This window comes from Cephus cinctus, unplaced genomic scaffold (genome assembly GCF_000341935.2).
Source record: "Cephus cinctus unplaced genomic scaffold, Ccin1 Ccin1_scaffold0330, whole genome shotgun sequence".
Classification (NCBI taxonomy): Eukaryota; Metazoa; Arthropoda; class Insecta; order Hymenoptera; family Cephidae; genus Cephus; species Cephus cinctus.
The window spans coordinates 571,820-596,372 of NW_014333027.1; the positions used below are offsets into that span (position 1 = coordinate 571,820).

At 42.8% G+C, this 24,553-nt stretch overlaps 1 protein-coding gene across 9 annotated transcripts in view; it reads right to left on the bottom strand.

The window, feature by feature from the left end:
* Window positions 1–8,490: 8,490 nt before the first annotated feature.
* The window catches only part of LOC107266979 (zeta-sarcoglycan), a 99,915-nt gene continuing 83,852 nt past the window's right edge, over window positions 8,491–24,553 (bottom strand). For all 9 annotated transcript variants that reach the window (XM_025083887.1, XM_025083886.1, XM_015738092.2 and 6 more), the window contains 4 exons: window positions 15,710–15,974; window positions 10,032–10,221; window positions 9,761–9,953; window positions 8,491–9,057 (listed from right to left, as the gene is read on the bottom strand). In XM_025083887.1, the coding sequence (XP_024939655.1) occupies window positions 8,724–9,057; window positions 9,761–9,953; window positions 10,032–10,221; window positions 15,710–15,974 (982 nt within the window). In that variant the 3' untranslated portion in view covers window positions 8,491–8,723. The remainder of the gene's footprint in view (window positions 9,058–9,760; window positions 9,954–10,031; window positions 10,222–15,709; window positions 15,975–24,553) is intronic.

A 24,553-nucleotide genomic window follows, 5' to 3' on the forward strand; every position in this document is an offset into this window, starting at 1 on the left:
ATAGATGGCAGCAGCGAGGAACGGACTTGGCAGTATTACACGGGGGTACTTTAACAGGGAAAAGAGGGAGTAGCTCGAGTTTCTCTTGTACTTCTGTCGATTGTGTCTTTTACTCGAGTGCGTACTACCATCATCAGTGTAAGCTCCTTTTACGACTCTTTCCTACCGGTGCGGAGTTGGATATGGTTACACTGGGTAAAACTACCCCCTTTCAGACGACTGCTGTATACGTGGTTCAAACGCGGTTGTACCAATTGCAAAGTAAAAATGTGATGGAATGCCTTGACGTTTAATGTATTTATACGGGGAATCAACAGCCATCTCGTAGATTGTTTACCGAAGGTATTTCAGAATATTAATTTTGAATGAAGTTTCGTAATTTCTCTATCAAGCTGATTATCGATTATTTAATTAATACTGAACGCCGTGAGGCTGCGACACGTGCGTGATTATGACATTTAAAAATGCATAAGCGAAATTACGTATGAACACGGAGAAAACTAAGGGGATTAGGATATAATTGTTTTTGAATAGGCAATTGATATATTGCTACTGATAAATTTTACATACTTATTATCCCAACGAGTGATTTTAAATATATAATAATTCATGTCGATGTTGTAACGCGAGGTTAAAAAATCAATAAGACTTTACATATTCACTAGATTTTTGTATTTATACATTTGTAATGTAATAGTTGAATATCAGATACGTACCGTTAATCAAAAGGTGCGCTAATCGTGAATTCGTTTGCGAGTAATGTCGCTGCATGTAATAATTATTTAAATTGCGTAAAAGAGGTGATTGACAGTAAAATCACGGTGTATATATATATATATGCAGTCATAGTATACACGTGTAGGACAAAGTCGTTAGACGCGCGACGTGGAGGAGGGTGGAGGAGGGATGAGGACTCGAAGCACTCGGTACTCAGTGGCGTTGATCTGCGGTATGTGATCCGGGCCATTAGGCAGAGCCGCCTTCCCTGTAGTCTCGCACCTCTTATTCTCCTTCACATTCGAAAAGAGAGACACGCCATTGTTTGTGCGATGCTTTTGCATGAATGTTGAGGCTCGAGAGCCCTGCTAAGTCCCTTATTTCAATCTGCGGCACGTGCGTTTCAAAGATTCACTAGAACCTTTTACCCACCCTTAGTTACACCTCAATTTTCCCGCTTTCTTTTTCTTCTTTAATTTGATCTATTACCAGATGCCTATTGCAGTTATCCAATAAGTGAATACAAAATTATTTTATACTTTCGTCGTTCTGACGTAACTGCAATCTGTCATAATGATTGCATATCCTGACACGTGGATGCCAAGTGTCAAATTTACACGTATCGAATGGCAATAGCGACGACCAATCGGAATCACGGAAAAGTGACAAAAATATTTTCGAGACGTTTTTTGAATTGTGAAAAATTAATTTCGACATGAATCATAGGCTATAGAGTGAAAGGGAGAAAGGTTACGTCACCGTAGGCCAATCCGGTTTGATCTATGTACAATTTCGTTCGGTGCGTATTAATACAGTTAAATAATAGTGACCATGTCTAGATTTGTGGATATGGAAGATATGTATGTCGAAAGCTCATTGCGTGTAATACAGATGGCACGGATAGTGTGCACGTACATTTCCACACGTGTTCACTGAATTATAATTGTATTTGGTATGTACTGAGCGAATGATTAGGTAAGGGGAAGCGCAAGCCGAAATCTGGTGAAATTCAGGACGGGAAATGATTATTTAAATTTCCGAAATAGGACGAAATGGTCGCGAGCAATTTTTCTCTAAATAAAGTATGAATATCGCGTGGAAGTGGAAGCCTGGCAATCCTGAGCGCGCAGCCTCCCGGAGATCGTATCCCAAATCCGCGGTGAGGATCAAATGCTAATTCCTTTACGTTGCCAGAGGCAGAAATTTCAGGCCGCCGTCGGCTTAGGCTCTAGTCCGTGCAATTTCAGTTCTGCCTTTCAGGGTGACGTCGGACGTGTATTGCGATATAAAAGTGGAAAAGAAAAAAGAAGTTGAACAGGGGTGGAAGACGCAAAAAAAGAGAAGAAATAAAAATATATATAATCAGGAACGAGAAAAAAAGTTAGGCTGATTATGACTCTAATGAGGATTCCCTATGCATCGGTCGTCGATGGTAGTGAAATTCAATTAGTACCATTCTAGTCCTACGAACGCCGAAGCATCCCTTTGCTGAATAAGGGATGATAGGGGAGAGGGGCGAATTGCACGAGACCACATCATTCATTCATCCCCCTTTCTATCATTAACGAATCCTCATCGATTTCACGATTATATTTCCCAGCTGACTCGCCATCGTGATAAATCACACGGCATCCCACCCACCACCCCTTCGTATCACCCCGTCTTGACTTTTCACTGAATTTGCGAGAACGTGAAATTTCTTCCCCCCAAGAAGTTGGCCTGATACCGGAACGTACGCTCTGGGACTCGTGTTAAGGGTGCCAGTGTACAGGATCTAACGGTGCCCAAGATAACGGAATTCTACGCCGCTGGCACTCTCGTTAGCTAATGCAGTCCTATCGGGACATTGATTAGGCGCTTTGCTAGTGAGCAACGCAGTGGCAGCAGTCATGGATCTATCGTCGTGTCCAAGTACTATGTCAGTAGAATAGCCCTTGATTACATGCAATTACGATAATTGTTTGATCATGCACTCTTTCTTGTACACATCGAAAGAACACTTGACTGCAGTAGTGCTGATAATTCTAATCATCCGACTGGCTGGATACGTCCCTACAGAATGTATTATGATTTTATTAACTGTCCTATCCTGGGAAGTAAATATTTATCTTACGTGTTTTAGGGATGACACTGTTATTCTAGACGTAAACATATCGGGTGGTCATGTTAAAAGTAACTGTGACGTATGGCAATGTGTTTGAGTGACGCGATTACTTTTAGACGTGACACCGTGTACGTGTGACGTAAAGCGATACGTGGCGCAACGGATATATATATGTAACTGCGAAAGAGGCTCGTAAATATTTGAGAGGTTCCATCGCTGATTACTTACCGGTCTGGGTTACTAAACTTCCGTTCCATGGAAACGTACCATTAGTCGAGCTTTCTAAAGTTATACTCTCGTCAACTCCAACCTACGGAATAGACAGGGATTGCTCTAGTCATTTAAAATGCTTCGCGTACAAAAATAGACACGAGCTGTTATCGGTAAATAGTGAAGAAAAGGAATTACAGTTGTGAAATTTCTCCAGAGAAGAAGATATTATTTACGTTCGAGATATACGTAAATAGGTAGGGAAAGCATATAAAGGCTGTAAGAATGATTCCGGGTGGCAGTCGCCATGCTGGAAACTTGTCAGGAAGCTTGCGAGAATGCCGATGGATTTTTGAAATTCGATGAAAATAGAAAAGTTCCTATCCCCAAGGTTTGAATCCTGCCAACCCTACCCATCTTCGTTTCTCGCGTGCGTTCCTCATCGTCCGACGTATCGCTGTCTCTCTCTTGCTCGCACGATACGGCACCCGGTTGCTGCACAGGTTTTATACAGAGTGTAGTAGAACGTATGGAAGATAGCACAGAGAGTTCTAGCAGCGCGTGTAGACGAGTCTGAATTTCTGTAGCCTACATAGCAGGTTGCACGCAACTCCTGAGGGAGCACAGATTGAAACGGGGACTTGGGGGTAGCGGCTGTTGAACACGGGGATGTTCGGCTAGGGTTGCGAGTTATGAATTAACTGTCACCGCCTCTTTGATTTGTGGTGGCTTTCTCTCCTTGCTCTCTTTCTATCTCTCTCCTACTTCTACCCTCCCGGCAATTCCCTCTCCCTCGTCCTCGTTCGATCCTAGGCTGACTTTTTACATTCGAGCACATTTTTATCCTCTTTTCTTTTTTTTTTTTTAAGCGAATTGACCCACTTTGATCGATAGAGATGTATTCCCAGGTTCCCATTGCGACTCGAAGGTGTCCTGCGTATTTTTGATTGCCTTTTTATTCTATGGCCTGCATCACGTACTGTGGGTATACGTTGATAGGAGTGTCGATCCAAGTAAAATCCCCTATTACCATCCCCCTTCGTCTGTCTCGGAAAATCGTATAGAGGTAAAATAGGGATTTACTGAATAATTCTACAGGCGCCCATTTGTTACGCGTCCTAATCCTCTTATCCAGGCTATTAACGATTTCACCGAATTCCTCGGTAGTCCTTGTGTACACTCCAGGAGACGTTTCTCAACGTGTCTAGCTTGTCTGCCTATATACACTCTCTGCGATGCATTATTATACACTTACTATAGGGAGGATAACAGGGTTTCTTAGCGATTAATAACGTAGTAACTCTTAGCTTATTAACGACTCGAGTTCAAGTTTGAACTTTAACAAATGAAACTCATCGTCGAGGTTGCTCTAGGAGTTTCTTACGGCATCGATGCTTTCTCCCCCTTAGCTGCTTTTAATCAATTCGTTTAAGTATCCCTGAAGTTCTACGTCCTGTCGATAAGTGCCTCGATGACTCTGTATGTATCCGTATAGTTAAGTTACGCTTGGTCCGAGAGGACTCTTTGTCATTTTCTTCGAAAATATTCTGGCTGACTGTCCTGCGGTCGATCCGATTGGCCGGAGAGTAACGGGCCAATTGGAGCTCAGAAGCCTGCGGGCAAATTGTGGCAAATTGGCGATAAGGTTGCCTCGACTCTGACGACGAGACAATACGTTGCCGCGAGTTATACTCGAGAGAGAGAAAGAGAGAGAGAAGGAGAAGGAGAATACAGAACGGAGAAAGGACTTGTGCACTAATTGAAATATTGTCTTCAAAGTTGCGCCGGTAGACGGGGCATTTGTTTCGCAATAAACAGGGGTCTAAGACAGTTTGCCAGGCGGCTTGTTTCTAACACGCTGCCTCGAGACACGGGAGTCGGCAAGCTATAGATAATGGGTTGGAGGGTAAAACTGAGAGAGACTTTAGATGGTTGAGAGAGGAAGAGAGAGGGAGACACCAAGAGGAGGATGGGTACCTCCTTCATTCGTCATCTTGCTGTAACGTTAATTCACCGGCACGGCGTGAATCAGCTGAGCATGCTGGATAATTTGTAGGTTGACCCTACTGATCTAAAATGGACGTCTTTTCAACGGGACTACTTGTTAAGAGGGTAGCAGAGGGTATTCTACGGGGGGTTAGGGTATACATATACCTTAACGATTGATAGCCTGACATTCGTAATGGCTAACGGCTCGAGACTCTTTGGCTTCTTTTCAGAATAAAGGGACTGTGAATGCTGGAGCTGATGAAACTTTTTCACGCGAAAGAATTATTATTCTCGGTGGGAAGTGCCGGCATAAGCGAAGGAGCACCCGTTGCCTCTTCGGTCTCAGGAGAGAAAAAAAAAAGAAATGGAGCATTATAAAATTACAAACATTTATTTGTGGAAAATTCTAAGTGAAGAAGCCGAGAGCTCGACTGCTACCGGCTTAGAAAAATGGTTATTCGACTTCTTGATAGCACCCATACGCCTCCCTTGCCTCTATACCGTCTTCGTGCTATCAGATTCATGCAATTTCTAGGTAGCGTACACTGATCTGCCAGATTTAAATGTCTTCTTTTTTATATTTTACTCTTCGTAGAAAAGAATTATAATGGGGGTACGTAAAATTTGTAAAGTGAAGAATCAATATTAGAGGTACAGAGAGAAAAGCGGTTTTAGTCTTGTTAGAAAGTTAGCCGAAAGGTAGTATGGCACGGGGAAATAATGTATGGCTGGAGGGTTTGGTCTCGACAAAATTACTATTTGGTAAGGTGCGGGGGGGGGGCAGACGGCGAATGGCGTGGAGGGACGTAGTCGGGGGGTGTAATTGCACGCGGAGAAATGGCTCCACATACCAAGGAGGAGAGGGAGAGAGAGAGAGAGAGAGAGAAGATTTATCAACAGCTCATTCCGCACTAACTAGACACAGGTTATGTAGGAACTCGAAAGATATTACATCAGCGACGCGATGATAGGGCACGCTGCATTAAATTGCATCCGGCCGTTGCTAGAATTTAACCCCCATTACATCCCACGAGCTATGCACTATCGTGGGAGCCGTGCCCTAGGCGCCATCCGAAAACTCACCGTTGTTTGATTAACCCAGTGAAATCGATTTTGAAAATTGATCCCGCCCCCAGGAGCGCATCTCACCAAGTAGTCCACCGACTGGAACTACCCTTTAACATCTTCAACCTCTGGAAGATGCTTCCCTTGCGAACTATACGGAGGAACAGTGAAGAGTGGGAACCGCTAGGGACAAAGGGTGGTATATCTTGGAATTGGGGGATGATAGGGCTGGGTCAAAGAAAGTGAGCTTATCAATCAAGCGATCAAGCACGCGAGGATGAGTCGAGTGCGAGATAAAATTCATTAGGTTGCTTTTAGGCGTACACGACGTACTTAGAACGAAGAGAGGCTGAGGAAGGATGAGTGCATCTTGGTAAGGCTAGTTTTCACGGGAAGTGTGCTGTAAGGGGTTAATTTAGCTATTTGACGGTTTTGATCAGAGCAAGTATCCTCGAGGCAGAAGTATGGCCCTACAACTCTTCTAGACAATTTTAACTCTTCTCTACGTATTTCTTTCGTCCTTAATTTATCATGAGTCATGAGTCTCTCTCTCTCCTCTCTCTCTCTCTCTCTCTCTCTCTCTCTCTCTCTCTCTCTCTCTCTCTCTCTTTCTTTCTGTCTGTCTACTCTCGCTACCTCAACCTTGATCCGACTTCTATCCAGCATCTATCCATAACTCTCCCTCAAGCTCCACAGCATCGTCCCTCTTGTACGCTTCTCGACCTTACTCTTCTTTGCAAACGTTCATGCGATCGCCTTGTCATCTCCGTGTAAGAACTTGTACACCCTGAGACAGACGGGATGAGCGAGCTCCTATCATTCACATTTACATTGGACATTAATTAAGCCGATATTCATAATTTTTCATTGTCAAAAGTTTACCTATTCCTTTGTATATTCATGATTACCAACTGTATCTCAGTCAAAACTTTCTCCAGCCGACTATGTACATAGAATCGTGATTTTACTTGATTTCCCATATACCTTCTAGCGTCGAAACGATATTCAGTTATCCAGCTGTACGTTAGCCTGATGGCGGGTTCCCATTTTGGAGACGGCACGCGATGCACTAATTTGTATTTAAAGGTTTATTGGACGGACCCGTAGCCGTACGACAATTTCACGCTTCACAAGAACCCACCCTACACTCGATTCCTACTTCCTCACCCTTTCCAACCTATACTATACCTATATTATATAGAAGCCCATAGTCATAGATGCCAGGTTCTGGATACCCAGGCTCTCCCGTCTATACCTAGTGCCTACCTATGGGTTCCCTACTTTTTCATCAATTCCCGTGGTGGTGCCCACCCCTTGCGCTATAACAAAATCAATGGTGCGATTTTATCCCATCGTATCGGCCGAACGAACTTCTCGGCCTTTTTCCTTCATAAAACTTCGTGGGACTTTCTTCGTTTTCCTTTTTTCTCTTTCGATAGACACGCACCTGCCTCTGCTAGCAGGGAGAGGCACGGCGTCCTGCTTTGGAACCTTTAGGAATAAGGAAAATGACAATGGGAAATTATTTTTCTTCCTCTCTTCCCATTCTCGACTTAGACGTTCCCCTCTTTTGGGATCAAAAGAACGATATTGCCAGGCACCTCTATCACCTAAACATGATCCTCTCCTCCTCCTCCTCGCGGCTTACAAAGGACGCCGTGGATTCAGGGATTTTTCATCTCGCGTATATTTCTTATTCAGCCTCTGCTAATTCGTACTCCGAACCACTTCCCTCTGTTAGATTGCCCTCCCTTCGCCTTGGCTCACTCCGCTACAGCTAATGGTACCACCCCATTCTTGTTCAGCCCGCCGTCTTTTTTACCTAGCCACACTTTGTTTCTCTTGGATGCAATTTTAATCTCGAATTCCAAGAAAATTACCTCCCCGTCAGACCCCCTTAAGCGGCTACTAGGTGAGATTGCTTCTGCTGGCTGTCAGGCCACTTGATGTATAACGGAAATGTTCAACTTTCTGCAAAAATACTTTTCTCACGGGCAGCATAGAAATTTGCTTCTTATCTTAGGTATACTTTGAGAACGCGTTTAACTCACCTGCTCGTGTACTGAATGGGACACGTGGGTCCACTGAGAATCCAAGTATGTCCTTATGGTCCGGGTTGGTATACAAAGGCAGACGGTAATGCATGCACGGGTACTTCTTGCCGGAAGTGGAAACTGGCATTTTTTTGGATATTTTACTTTTCTGGGAGAAAGTATTGGGATTTACCAGGATTGCTGTAATTTGGGCGAGAGCGATCGCTCGGCTTAGCATGTAAACGTGAAATTAGAAGTTTAACAGTGAAACCCGGTGGCCCCTCTTCTCAATTCACCCTTATAATATATTTACATTCGCGAAGCGGTAGGATCACCATTAAGGTCCTGAATAAATTGTTACTTCCTTGGATAACGGTAATCGCATCTTTTTATTGATATACAAGATATACATCGCTTGGTAGCGTCGGCGACATGGCTACGTACACAAAGTGATAGGCGCGTCTCATTTCTGACAATGAGATTCGATTTGTTTTTTTTTTAAATCTTTTTTCTCCCTTTCTTTTTTCTTTTTTTTTTGAATGAAAGCCTGATATCATCAGAATCGTGTCGATGAACTTCTTTCCAGATCAGCGAGTCGCGCTGGACTACGAGCACACGCTTCTGTCGTCAGCCTGACAGACTCCTTCTGGCCTGGCGAGAAAGAGCTTTCCGTTTGCGCATGCGCACAGCTGATAGACCGTTATCTCATGGGATGATTGATGCGATCTTGAATGCTGCTCAGAGCCAGTATGACTCTGTCTTGGACTGGCGGTTCTCAGACCTTTCAGGAAGACGGACTTGGCGTCGATTCTCACGGCGCCTGCGACGCTCTGCAACATCATGTCCCTCAGACAGGATGCTGTGATCTCACCTGCCCAGGATTCGATCACGATCCTCTGTGGCGCTCTGACCTCCAGATCTCTCGTTGAGGATTCTAATCTGAAATTAAGAAAAAAAGTCATTAAAAACAATGTTATATATTCCAGTGTTAAGTCTGCGTTATTCGATATTATAGTCGGTAGCAGCTGTGAATTATCGTTGAAATGCAAAAATCCGTAGTTATCGCGTACAGTTGGAATGTAAAATTTTTTATATAAAATTTCCTTAAGGGTTTTGTATAAATTAAAAATAAAGGTCTGACCTCGATAACTCGACCTGTCTGCGTCATAGTAATCCATTCTATCCGGTATAGGCACCTTATTCCATCGATACTACAGCTATATCGGTACTGGTACTGCTCGTACTAGTACTATCCCAGTACGTTTACTACAGTAACACCGTTTCTCCTCACGCGCGATATTTCATATCTGGCGCAAATCCAATCCTATGAATATAATTTTCCGCGCGAGCAAAGTTTTATTGTAATCGTAAATCCGTCTGTAAATTGGCTCGCGCTATCAATAACTGCGGTCCGTTTCCTACTATTCCTTTTCCGCCTTGCTCCCTTGTAATATGGAATGGCTTTTCGAGAAGGAGGAATCGAGGATTGACTTAAAGATTTTCTGATCGAGAGTTCTTCGATCCCACTGTCGTATTTTTGCCCGGAAGAATTGAATGGCCGACGATAGAGATATTTTTTAGAGGATCACTCATGCTTGTATTATTATCCTGCACTTCTCTTTTATATACAAATCTTATTTACTTGAGTCCGTGACCAGATTCCGCCCTGACCACTGGCGTCTGGACACTTCCTTGGAAGACAGCACCACCGACACCTGTTACGCGCAGCACCTTCGCCCCTACGACAACCTGATCCTCGTCCGCAGAGAACAGGGTATTACCACTAGGATCTGTTATGTGAAAACCCTTGGAAATGCAGTCGAGTTTATCTTCAGCTGTAATAAAAAAAAAGTATCGTATAAAATTAATCGTAATATATCGATAATCGATAGGAATATTTATTACTAAATTACCTAGAGTGAATCTGGCCAGAAGACGACCATCGTGCGCCCTGGCTGAGGCTGTGAAATTGCTCCATGATTCCAAAATCAAATTTCTTCCTCTACGGGATCGTACGGACGATGCCACCAGAGCGTCCAAGACTGCGGCCTGTCCTCTTAATTCCACACCTCCTGGTACTACCCGTAACGAGCCGATACCCTCCTGAAAAAATTAAAGACAAATAACTATCTTGAATTTGTAAAGTAAGAGGATTTCAAGAGCGAGAGAGGGGGAGAGGGAGAGAGAGAGAGAGACCCTGAGATGGGGGTATTTCGCAGGATTTTATGACTCTCTCCTCCCCTCCTCTTCCATCCCAGCTTCCATCCCCACGCGACTAACAGAATGTCTGAAAAGTTTTCGTCGAGAAGTTCGTTCAGACTTTCTGACACGGAGAGTTTCTAAGCTTTGTAATACCAGTGACAATGCAGATATAACTGGTAAAAAGAAATATTTTAGTCCTAAGAAAGAGTATATGAGGCTAATAGTAGTCGAGAGTATACGTGTTTTTGAATTCGAGAAAATTTTGCGGTACATAGGATAGCTTTTATCTCAAGAGAAGGGAGAGAAAGAGAGAGAGAGAGAGAGAGAGAGAGAGAGAGAGAGAGAGAGAGAGAGAGAGAGAGAGAGAGAGAGAGAGAGAGAGAGAGAGAAAGGGGGGTTAGGGGAGATGTTGTGTTGTCTATATTGGTTTCCGATGATTGGTCACTCGATCGGAAGCAATTGCCACCACACACGAGTACACTGGTAGACTAGCAATGGATGAAGTTACATTATACCTAGAGTTGGGATTTCTGGAAGCTGGTAATACGCCAGGAAAACTGGAAACTGTTAAAGTCCAGGTTGTATTTTCTCTTTGCTGTTACTCGCGACCCTTACACCATTTTTAACCGTTGAAAATCGTAATAGGGGGATGATACTGTGGGGATGCTATCGGTAAATACATTGTGGAATAGTTGAACGTTAGTATCGGGCCACTCGATTAGCCAAATCGTTTAGAAAATTATATCCTCTCTTCCTTCTACTTAACGTTGCCATAAAGTTAATGGACTTGCTCCTAGAATTGCAGCTACGGTTAGCTTCCACTGCCTTCTGTATATTAAGTATTAGACTAGACGACAAATACAGTTTTTTCACTTTGACAACATTTTTAAGGTATATAATAGCGCCCTTGTAAATTGAAACTTTGTCTTGGGTAGTACGTTAAAATTTTGTTTCAAAGACTATAGGATTAATGATAATAAATTATATTTGACAGGTAGTTGATGAAATTTCAATAATGGAAAAATATATACACACATGTATAAGGATCAGTAGGGTGATGTTGGTTGATTATACATCAATATATGAATCTCATTATTTAAATGGGTTAAATTACGATTTCACACAGCGATCAACGACAGTTTGAGCAGTTGGCTTGAATAATTTTTTTTTCATCCCCTATTTTCCTTTTCGCATTATTATTTTGACCTTTTTCAATGAGTGAATCCGTAACCAATAAATTTACCGAGACTATGCAGCTTTTCGATTTATTCCGATGTATTTATCGATATCCGGAATTTCGGGCTGATCATGCGTCGCGACGCCTAAACGCCGATAGGACGTAAATGAATTTTCATTCGGGGGAAAAATATCGTGTGGGTAGAATTTGAATGATTTGAACTCGTTACATTACCTGTCTATGATATTACTGTGAAATGACGTGGTGCGTATAAGTTAAATCCCTTGAAAGTGCAGGACCCACGTTAACACTGCTGGGTTTAATCCTAGTCTCCTGATAAAATAAAAGTACTTTGGCAATACGATAATAATGCACGGATACGAGGCTGGATTATTACCGCATACAAGTCCGGCGAATTTCTGCATTCGGCGGGAAATAATAATTACGCGTATACCGAAGTTCATTAGCCCAGCTATTAATGCTGCACGATAATTAATCTCGTCGAACGTCACGTACGTGTAGTGATAAAATAAAATAAAATAAATACGTTAAAAAATTGTTTTAAACGAAAAGTAAGAAAAATTCTTTGTATCCATAAGTATGTAGAAAAGCAATTTTTAAAAATAAGGTTATCAGTTCATTTTTGTAATGTGGGTAAAATAAAGAATATAGCCAACTGATAAAAAGTTAAAGATTTGAGGGATGGGAGCGCTCTCGATTATTTGAAGAATTATTTATTATCTGTACAATATTTTTATATATATATATGTATATATAAACGACTGAAGGTCTTTGAGACGAGAAGCCTTGCGGGCATCATTAATGTACCTTCTCCTGCACTTCTTTTATGATATTCCGTTTACCCTCTGTCCCTCTCAGCTTCTTGTACTGGAGTTCATACCCCTTATCATCCATCACCCGCGCAGCCTCTTGCCATGAAATTCTCCTCGTTTCGTCGTCATTTACCATCCACTGCCTAAGAACCTTTAATATAATAATTTATTATACTCCTGGTCATCTAATTAATTTCTGTATCCAGACACCAAAGGCCATTACGAAAAAATCAGTTGTACGTTTATCCAAGGTTTACAAACACCTCTATTCCACACATCCCTCAAGTATCTTATCATCTCCCATATATGTACATATGCAGTTACCTCCCAAAATTGAACGCGCCCTCATAAAATAATGTTTCATTATGAAATTTTTATCCTGTAATCCTTTGACTGAAAAAAATCTGAATTTGATAAATATATCATTTTCGTAACCAATAATTATTTATTAATGTTAATCTACAGGGAAATATAAGTTTTATACGAGTGTAATACCGCTCAATATTAGTAGTGACTTTATATTGGCTCAACCCCACATAACCTAGTGTTTCATATATCTGACTAGGATTATCCTCTGTTTCCAGATGAGGAGTAGGGTTGTACCCTGTGTCCACTTAAAATTCATGCTTCCGTTTCTACTATATTGGACTGCAACGCTGTGCTCTATAATGGATATGCTTTAGTACTGGCAATATAGGCTGGATAATCTATAGATAGTGTGCTGGATGGAGGATGCACCCTCTAGCAGAGGGTAGTTATGTGGATCCGGATGGTGCACGGTATTAGGTAACCCGGGTATCCGTTCCCTATGAACATACGTGTAAGCCGTTAGTGCCAATATACCATGCTGTCCACCGTAACGCTTCGGGTTATTTCCTTATAACCAAAGCGTCTCTTAAGTACCTATGGATTTTCTTTACACGCTTTTAGAAGTCATTCGAGGCGTCAATGCATAATGGGATATGTAAGATATGGGAGGTAATCTACATGGGTTATACGCGTGACACGTATGGGTTTTGTTGAAATATTAGAATCTGGTGGTCGGATGATATGAACTTTAACAAATTTTTTTATCATCAAGGGTGCTCACCAGGTGCCGTTGCTAGTAGGAGGAATAGGGTGCTCACCAGGGTCGAGAGTGCAAGTTTTGATTCGTAGAAGGGATCGATTGGAGTGGTTCTCGATCGGCGGCCTAATTAGACTCCCCGTAGGAATCAGTCCCGGAAGACCGGCAGAAATTCAATTCCCGGCAAACAGGCGTGAGTGAGGATCAAGGGTGGAAGAGGACGGCCGTGGAGGTGTTCAAAGGGAGAACCTGTTAAAGTCGGAGAGCGCGAGAAGAGATAACCTCGAAGACTGGCAGAGAATTCGAAAACGGCATTGTTAATTGATATTACAAGGTCCTCGTTTTAAGATCCCCTCAATTAATTTCATCCCTTAACACTCTGTCGTCGACTTGACGCAACTTTTTTTTTAACGTCCAAGACACTTCTCCTCGGTATATTTTAATGGTCGTTTTTAAGTTTGAGACAAATTTTTGGATACCTAATTTCATTTTTTTTAAAAGAGTGATAAACGACAACAGCGTATCATGATGTGTTGTATACGATCGTAATAGGTGATACTGGGTTGAAACAATATGGTATTTACTCAAGTAAACGGGAGGGTTCTGAGAAACGTAGCGAGAGACTGAGGAATGAGGTAAAATAAGAATAGAAGTCCGTCATTTCCCACGGGATATTTTCTTCCATCCGAGTCACACCAGACTTCTCGCTTACAGATTGATACTCAATTTCCATCGAATTTAGACCCCATCGTAGGATCATCGCGAAAGATCGGGTGAATCTCAGTAGGTAAACTGGATAATGGCCAGCCAAATATATCCCGGCACGATTTTATGCCGTCTCGTATCAGACAGGTATACATATATATTTGTGTAGTTACGTAAAAGATTTTTCAATTTGTACGAGGGTCGAACTTATTTAAAAATTTTGATTTTGATACGTATGCTTTCATCATCGAGTAAAAACGAGGACCCCGAAAAATTGATGTAAACACGTAGAAAGTGAATTGTGTAAAGAAAGGAAAAGACTTTGGTAGCGATCCCGGGAATTATGAGTGAATTGTAATAAGCATTTGTTCCACCTTAAATTAGCACACCCCCATCCCTCCAAGAAGTAATGTTTGGGGTAAGGTGAGAAAACGGGGGTGTAGAGACTGGCGAAGGGGGTAGGATCGCTGAACTGAACTCTCGCGAAACTAATTTTAAGCCGCAAGACAGAAGTCGACTTTAATGGCTGTCCAAAAGTTACAAAGCGTTTTCACCTAGCGGCGCGTTTACCGTAAGCTACGAGATCCGCACCCTTATCAGCAGCTAATCGGAAAGCAATCGAATTATCATGGCGTAACGTTACCGATAATTGAATCTACCACTTAGGCAAATTACCATTAATATTTCGTCCCGATCAACCGGAAGACACTGCGCGTTTGGTATTAAGGAGGACGCGTATGTCTAGTCGTGCAACTCACTCAAGACACTCGTCAACGGTTGCGGAAGGGCTGTCCGTATTTTCACATCAAAGTGTTCTTCGGCATGGAATAAGCCGAGCTTGAAAACTCCTATAAGAGGACTCTTGAAAACAGAGCACAGAAGGAGGAATCCCAGAGAAATGACTGAATGAAGAAAGAATGTAACGAGAGGGGGATGGGTGGGAGGGAGGAGGAGAAAAAATGACATTCCTATCCCACACTAGGAAGCATTAGCAACCTCTCAGTACTAAGAGGCAATATCAGTGTAGCTCATGATCTTTTGACTCGGGCCACCAGTACCAAAAGTACCGGAAATAACTTGTTAAACGTGGAATCTAGCCAGAAGTCCGAGGGGTGACTCACTCGGGAAAATAAGTTTTTCCCTCCGCGGCCAAGAATTTTCTCACTCGCTGTGCTCTCCCAGAAAATCTTTTAGGGGCGTTTCTCTCCCCTCTGCCTCCACCCAATCCCCCATTCCCTGTAGCCCACCTGACGTAATCTCTAAAACGTCTCGCGAAAATGACACGGACTCAGGTCGCAGGAGGCTTGCTCGTTCCCTCACCTCAGCCCCATGAGGCACAGGAAGGAAGTTTACCCAGCCTGGTAAAATAACGTTTCTATGAGTTCCAACTTTTCCGTGATTTATTTAAGCGCGAGGCACCAGAGAGCTCAATCTCGAGCTTCGGCGAATCCTGCTCCTGGGCATTAAGGTACTTCAGGACGGAGTAGGTTCACTCTCGCCGAGATAAATAAAGAGACAAATGTAGTACGGGACTTTGTGGCGGAAGCCAAGGTCTAATGAGGTTTGGTTGGGTTTGATTCGTGTACTCAATCTGAAGGTAAGTCTTACCGAACTGAACTCCATGACCTTGAGGAGCCAGAGCGTAAGGGCGAGATTAAGAATGACCATGACCATGAGTCCCAGGACGAGGGAGTAGAGGCATCTTTTCCGCCAGCCGTAAACTCCTAACCTGAACCCGTTGCAGGAAGGCGATTCGTTGTTGGGTGGATTGCTCCTGGAGGATGGTCCAGGATTCTGATGTGGAGTACTCTGCCTTGGTATACTGTTTGAATTACCAGCATCGTCCGACCAGTTGCTCTGTCCACGTGGCATTCTGTGAAAGCACAAAGATCCACAAATTATAAAATTGGTTAGCGATGGGGGGGACAGGGGAGACAGACAATTTAGAAGTGAGCTTTTCGACGCGCGAAAAGTATTTGCAAATTAGCGGGGAGTAATCAGTGTTAATCCAGCGGGGTGGCAGGTTACGAAATAGTAGCTAGTTAACGCGGGCTGCGAGCGCGATGGAAAACTTATGCAAAGCTGCCCACAAAATGCCCGGCATAACTTTCCTCCTAATCCCTGGCCATAGCCAGAAGCTCTCTCGTTCTCATTTACTTTCCTTCTCTCTCTCTCTCTCTCTCTATATATATATATATATAAATATATATATACCTGTTTGTATATTCACCTTGACTAAGTTGCGCATGGATGGTAGGTACTTGTTTTTATTTTTTAAAGGCCTCTTCCTTTTTTTTCGGCAAGGGGCACACGGGCTAAAATATTCAATGACGCCGGGCTCTTGCCTAGCTAATTATGCTGCGCGGCTATAAAAGCTTCGTCACGAAATTAAAAGTTTGAAAATAAACCAACACGGATGACTGCAAAGAGAGAGAGAGAGAGAGAGAGAGAGAAAGTATTGGCTAGTCCCTGTTAGGTGGCTTGTATTTCACAAAAGCTTTTAATCCAGAGGCTTTTCGAATACTTATACAATTCTCAATATCAATTTTTGAGGAATGGTCCATGTGCTTAGCCTCTTCCAAACTTTTATCACTTAGCATTTAAAAAAAAATTTCAATAAATTCTATACGCGTTACCTTATGAAATTATATTTTGGGAAGAATTAAAATAAAAAATATTTTCAGTATTGGTATTGACTTTCACTGATTTACTTTTCACGTCTCTTGAATAGTTTCAAAAGAAAAGAAAACCAACGAAGATAAACTATCTTGTATTCCTTACTCGCTTCGTAGCTGTCTATCTGTTTGCTTGTCTCTTAGCAAATGAATCAACTGGGAGAGACAGCGAGAGAGACGGAGGTATCGCAACGTCGAGAGAGAATATATTTGAAAATCGTCAAGTTTCGTTTCAGCCAAGAAAATTTCTATCTATCTATTTGCGCTAACTTCTCGAAGCATCGGGCGTCGACCGGAACCAATTAAGTTGCCGTTGCCGTTGCGGCTTGGCAGTTGAAGCCAACTAAATTACCGGCACCAACTCAATCCGAGGCCACTCCGCTCGATTACTTAAGCTTCCTTTCCATTCTTCGTATAGTGGCAGCGAGAAATACACGTGGTACCACGTTAATTACCTAGTCGATGCCTTTGACTGGAAATGACGAACGTAGTATATATACTAAAGAGAAGGTCTTTTTGAAATACGTATTAAAATGTATAGAGTTGAAAAGTCTCTTTGCGTATATTATTTATTTACACGTAATATCAGATTGGTACCATTCACGAATATTAATACACATGACATACGCCATATTGAAAGATACATAGTGTGTATCTGAAAACACGTTAATACAAAATGTCAACCCCGATATCTCTCTCAATGGGTATGAAAAGTGTATCCCACTCGAGTTTCCAAGCTGGGATTATTTCGAAAGAATTCTCATGGCGTATCTACTGTAGGCCGTATCTACATGTATCTTTACTGTAGAAACGGCGACAGTCGGGAGAGACTCGAAGCCAGAACGGACAGACCACAAAGTCCCCAAACTACTCGGAGCTCCATTGGTAGTCGAGGTCTGTCTACTAAATATTTCAAAGGTAGCAGGCTTCGATTCCCACTGGGAACAAACCGAGACACGAGCCAACAGATTAGTGCCACTTGCGAAGCCTCCACGAGCATCTATGAACACGTGTACTTACGTTGATAACGCTTGTATTGTATATAACACTGAGACTGATAAGAGATCAGTATTACCTGTACAACAATGAAAGACGTAACTGTTCATAGAGGCTTTTTTGCGTGAATTCTTTACCTCCTGATTGAAATTCCCTAACCGACAGGGGTCATTATTAAGAAATTGATTTTTTGATAAGCATGTCATATCTTCATTTATTGATATAGGGAGATTGATTTTTATTTGAGGAAAGACAGGGTGTTGTTCAAAAACCAGGCAGGAACGTGACGGATGAGCTCCTCGGGATTATCAGATGGTTAGGCCAGGACCACAACTTTGTGGTCCTTGTGTAGGTCGCCGGATGGTGGCTGAGGTGGGTGTGTTGGGGCCACGAGCCAAACATAGTTTAACTGGAATTGCCGCTAATAGAGTCATTCGTCATAGGTGGAGATGGGGTAGAATTAGAGGGCGTGCGAGTGATTAAGAATGAGTGGGGGACCATGTTGGAATGGTATATAGGCCACCCCTTTATTTTCCCTGAAGAAAATTGCTCGAGTAATTTCCGTGAAAAATGTCGGGATTAGAATAGGACTGTTAAGCCTTACTGCACCCTCTATGGGTTCCCTAACTCACAGCCATCTAGAGCTTTATGGGATTTCTATGCTTTTGCAAAAACCGCACCAATGTTTCTTCTTGTAGTCTTAGCTCAGCGTACTATGACTTTTTATTTCTTCTTCTCGCTTCCTATCTTTCCAGGGCCGGAGAGGGTGGTTTGGCAGCTACGAAGGAGGGACTGAGCGAGCCTCCGTGTTTGTTAGTAAGGGGCTCTTAGAAAGGAGTTGGGTCTTTGTTAACGGTGTGCCACCCCTACGTGCACATCAACGTCGTTCATCTTCCTCGACTTTACGTTTTCGGGTAATTGTGTGTGTGTGGTAAGGGGTGGGGGGGGGCTGATACCCGTGGTCGAAGAAGTTGAAAGAAGTCAAAATCCAACTGGCTTTTAGTACTTAGGGGTTGATATTTCCCGGTGGAATTACTGGACACTGCGGGTGCTCGGTTATTGGCTGTATGATTCAATCTACAGATCAAACGGAGGTTGGCTATATACTGAGACACCAGAAGAGGGGAAGACCTGTTGAGATGCTATTGGTATTTCTGAATTGTCAAAGGACAATTATTGGCTGATCGTACAATTTTTATGTAAAAAGAAAAAGAATAAAGAATGTAAAGTAACTTTTTATGAAATCAAAAAAAAAACCGAATAACCGACACAATCTGTTTTTTTTTACTTTTCCACTTGTATACACAGGAATTTTAATTAACGAAGTGAATATCGAGTGGTATAATTGAAAAGTCAAAACGGCTGATAATTATTATTTGGGTTAAACTGACTAACGTTAATACAGAGATCATCCTGTATAGTCGCGCGTAAATGGTGTGCGATGGCTAATATTTGCGATTTGGCGAATCGTTAAAATCGCCAATGCGCAACCGTGCTTCCAAGCTTCGGATATATGCGTGGCGGTTACGGTGGCCGCAGCGTAATAACGTGTCGGCGTGGGTAATAATTTTGGAAAATGAATATTTAGGCGTAACGCCTATCGATTTGACGAGAATCGGCGTTTTAACGAGAAACGACAATACGCTCGGGGGCAACGCTGTACATTCATTTAATTATAATAAATGAAATTTCATTAATGCCTGTCGCACGCGCCATGGAAATCATTGTCAGGTTACATTCTGATTCAATGCGATTAAAAATACTAGTTTGCCATGCACTCCCTGACGTAATCCAGTATTAGCCCAGTTGCCAGCCAAATGCTTCCTCTACCCCCTTTGCAGCCGTATAGAGTGTCATGAGCTCCATTACACTCTCACTTTGGCTGCTTACCAGAATCACTTGGAGAAATTCCGTTGGGGGTTTTCAGATTGTTTCTACCCCAGGTTGCCGCCAGACTGAAAGTTGTAGGAACGACTACATGAAAACTCGCCTTGTACATTAAGCGTTGAAAATTATAGTTACAGCGTCTGACTATACAGGCTTGGATATCAGATATGCTAGACCGTGACAAACATTACAACTCTAGGATCAGTTTTCGCCGGCGACTTCCGGCGATAATTTTGAAAAATTTTCCGTAATTAAGTTTACCAAAGGGAATTTCGAATAATCCTTAAATTTTAACGCCATGCTGAATTATTTAACGGATTAACTTGAGTAATTCGAAATTTTTTCAAAGTCATGAAAAAAATAGGCTAGAGGTGAAAAGTGAAAAGTATCGAATTGACGGATAATACAAGGATGGACGCGTGGCGGTATTCAATGTCGCAAGAGAAATCGGTTTAGAGAGCGGAAAAGAGCTGCTTTGATCGCGTTACCGGCTCAACCCCTAGAGGTTAGATACGAGCTGGGCACCTTCCCTGGTAAACTCAATATTTCGTTCTTCTCTTACCTTACCTCACCTTACCAGGCTTTAAGCTATTACCTTCCCTTACCCAATATGACCTTATTTTATTTCAGCATGAAATTTATATTTCATGCATGAGAACGCATTATGCCAGTTGCGGTTAAATTTGTGGCTGGCCTTAAAGGACAGTAACCCCTTATATCGCGACGTACCACACTCAAACCCTCCTCGCACCGTTTATTGCCTCCTGAAATTTCATCACGATATTTGAACTCTCGCATCAAATAGACATAGACCAACGAGTCGGGATGATTCTTCTGTAAAGTCCGATATAGCCCAAAACGATTCGTATACGATCATCCCATTGGAATACCCGTTTCCAGGATTGACCTTCTACAATTTCACCAACGTGTTCACCTGGACTTCGTTTCACGAAGAAATATCCGATACTGGTGAAAAGAGATAAAGAGATAAAGAGTGCGAGAGTAGGAGAGTATCTATAAGCAGATATCGCAGATACCTGTCCGCCCCGTCTATTGGCTTTTGCTGGTCTCACGATACCGCTGACATTTTCCCGTCGAATGGTTACACACGTATGCGATATATAAGGTCCATGTATACCTATATACACAAGGTATACATGAGCCAACCGTGAAAAGTGCAGCTTGGCATTTTCTATAGAAAACCGCACCAGTTGGATTCCACGGAATTCTCGGTTCTTAAATGTATAGTAACTCGTATGTGGTATAGGATGTACCGACAGCACGTAGGTCGGTAGGTGCAGGATGAAGGTTGGTACACAGGAAGGGACGTAACTACGTCGTACTCTGGCCTCTAGCTGCCTATGTATTTTAGATCGTGTCTACGTCCTCACGCTCGCTGTGCATTTTATTAGCGTACCTCGTGCATTACGACTCGCCAAGTACTAAACCACCCTCGGAGCCGGGGAACTTCTCGCGGAACAATTCTCGCGTTTGTGCCTTACAGAGGATCCGGTACCATGCAAGGACTGCGACTCGTACTGAAGTTGCTCGGATGCTAGAGGAGCCACGTTCCATGGGAGAAGAGAAAAAAGGAAAAAAGGGGGTGAAACGAGGGTACCGTGACTTTATTCGTTCTCGTACCTCTTGAGAGCCGGCAGATAGACTGGGAACAATGCGAGAATACAAGACACCCGGTATCATTGCCGAAGCGAACCTTTTCTCAGAATCAAATTTTCACGTGGGCTCTCCATCCCTTCATCGAAGGGGCTACTTCCACCTTACGGAGTGACCGGCTACACGCCACTCTGTGAGAGAGCTGGTAAAACTCGGATGGAGGATTTTCCACACAGAGAATGGCACACTTTGCTCCTTGTAGGTTTTTGAGGGTACACTCCCTTTGGGAAAAGTTAGGGGTAACCCACTTAGGGCTTTGAGGGTCGAGTCTACGTTGAAACGTATAGTCAAGGTGACTAGCAACCTGACGATACATTTCTCTTGGCTCTTGGATGAAGGGTAGAGCGTCGATTTCTGTAGCGGAGACGATGCGAGTGTCGTCGGGCGTCGCGGCGCCTGAGACGTCCACGGCGTCAGAGGGTCCATTGAACTTGCCTGGGTAGTATCAATCACGTGAGGCCGAAAGTCACAGGCGAGTCAAAAGCTTTCTCGGCTCTCGAGAGGCGACAGGCATAGAGGCTCAAGGGTAGTTTACACGCTCGGCGGACATAAGCTTTTACGAGAAAATAAATTTCTTCTCGCCAACCAAGAGCTTGACCACCTCCCATTCACATACGTTTTTCTCTCGCGTACTGACACCTCACTACGGGGCTATATGATGGGGTGGAAGGGAGTCACCCGTTACCCATATCCAGGAACTCGTACAATAAAATAACGTATAATCGATAGTGTCCTTCAACACTGGAAAAACCAGAGCATCTCGTACTACACAGTTGTTCTAGTTAGAGGCGCAGAGAAAAAAATGAAAAATAGTATAAGATAGAAAATTGACAGAGGGAGCCACTCGTGTCGTTATTTTTAATTAGAAAAACGAGAATTTATTCAGATTCAAAATCAATCCGGCTTTCTTGCATCACACGACTCTACATGCAAAGTGAATGCTTCTGGTATAGACGTCCCGTGTCGAGCATGGGCTTCGAGCATCGACGTCGAGCGTTGGCGTCTAGACGCTCCTATGCCTTCGTATCGTACTCACACTGTAGATTATAGTATATGGCGACTGATGAGGGTTGAATTTATAACAAGCCATGGCACATTTATGAGACGAACTTTCCAAGGTTCATTCGGAGGGTGTCCCTGGGTTACTGGATGGCTGGCTGGTTGGGCGACTGGATGGGACTAGAGGAGGAAGCGGTGGCAGAGGCGTAAATGTAGACTCTAATCCGACTGGTGAGCTATCGACAGGAAGATTTATCTCGGCGCACGTACATTTTCGAGTTTCAGCCAGGGAATTAAATTCGCTGCTCGATGTTCGCCAATATTTTATGACGATAGAGATTCAACATTGCTACCGGAGTGTCGATGATTCGCTCGGACGCATCATTGAAATTCATTATGGCCATCTGCTAAACGCTTATAATTTTCTGATAATTGTGTGTACACTCTATAATGGTATATAAATAATTTCGCAGTTCCATGATCTACAGTCTGAGTAAGTATTAATTATGAATCCATATACACAATTTACGCTAGGAGGAAAAATAATAAGACAATCCTGCAGAGGCAGCACTTACGAGCCTTTCAATCATTTACACATAATCTTTTCAGCCTCCAGAAAAAATTCCAATTCGATTTCAATGCGATCTTCGATTCGCATTAATTATTCGACGGCGATACCGTCAGCCTGGCTGTTAGCGAAAATTGCCGTGTAACTTTGGCAAACTTGGACCACCCCGTTCCATACGTAGGGTGCCTAAAAAATTACTCTGCAGGACTTTTTAGTCGAGCCGGAATTAGGTCCGTTCATTTTGATGGACAACTCGATGGCTTGAGAGTCAAAGGGGAGGAGGATGGAGGTGAGACTCACTCAATTTACATTGATTATTCAGTTCTGACCTCGATACTCGGAAATATTATTATTAGCTGCTTCACCCTTATACACCTTACACTCTACATTCAACTGAATAAATGCTTAATAAATTTCTGACGGAACTGACACTTCTATGAACGGTTGATATAATTACCAAATAAATATTAAATAATTATAGCTTTATTCTTGGTATACGCTCTCCATTATCACTCAGAATATTTTACTAACTACCATTTACCAGGTATTTTGCCTTTCGCCAGAAATAAGGCCGGAGAGCATCTATCGCTTGTGGTAAAGTAATCGAATGAATAATACAGAAGGTGTTAACGAAGAGGTTCTCCCTCTTGCCCAGACTGAGTTTCGAAACTTTCCTAATGGAATCGTGTCCGCTCGTAAACGAAATATTAAACGTTAGTCGTGAGGGATGCTGCGTAACGATCGCAGAAGGATTTTCGTGCCTTCGCTGTTGGATTAATGTTTTTAAAAATATACGTACACAATTAACCCGTAAGTAGCCGAGACTGTTAATATAATATAATCTTTTTTGTGTGACCATTTTTTTTCTGCTAGCCCTAAAGTTTCAGCGTATCAGGGTGTCAAGGAAATCTTTCAAAACCACAAGGAATTCTCCGTGATTAATCTCTGGCGAGATTACTGCACGTTCGGAAGTTAGTCTAAACAGATTATGGTTCAGTTCACGAAGTTCACGTCGATGCACAATATGTGTACATTTGAAACACTAACGTGCCGTAGGGGTTGACGGTAATGTCATTTTACGCTGAGTTGCAAGCTGACCGTCTCCTGACTTGAACCGTAACATAGTCCCCCTGAGGAACTTGTGAACAGTCGAATCGACGAACTGGTAAACTAATGGAACGGGACATCCGACATCTCCATGTCTAATAATAGAATAAAGGATCATCGAAATGTGAGAATTGAAGAAAAAAAATAATTTAAAAGACTCGAGTGCTCCAGATGAGAGTTCACGATGTAAACTCGAGTGTCACTAGACCTTTGGAGGCCAATTAGCCAATTAATAGATAGAGCAAGCTCATACCATTAGACCAGAACTTTCTCAACCCACTAAAGGATATGCCTGCCTAAGAAGTGGAGTCTGAGTATGGTGGACTTTCCAGGCGTCCTCAGATTCAGCAGGGATGCTGGTAAGGAAGGAAGGAAGCGCAGCAATAGGAAGAGACAGAGAAACCAGCAAAACGATATCCGAGACCAAAGTCAAACATGGCCGTAGGTAGACACGTTTCTCATGGAGTTGAACGCTTGAAGTGAACGTTGAGCTCAGGTTCGCTCAAAGCCAAACCGACTCGAGTCTCATCCTGCTGTGGACTTGGA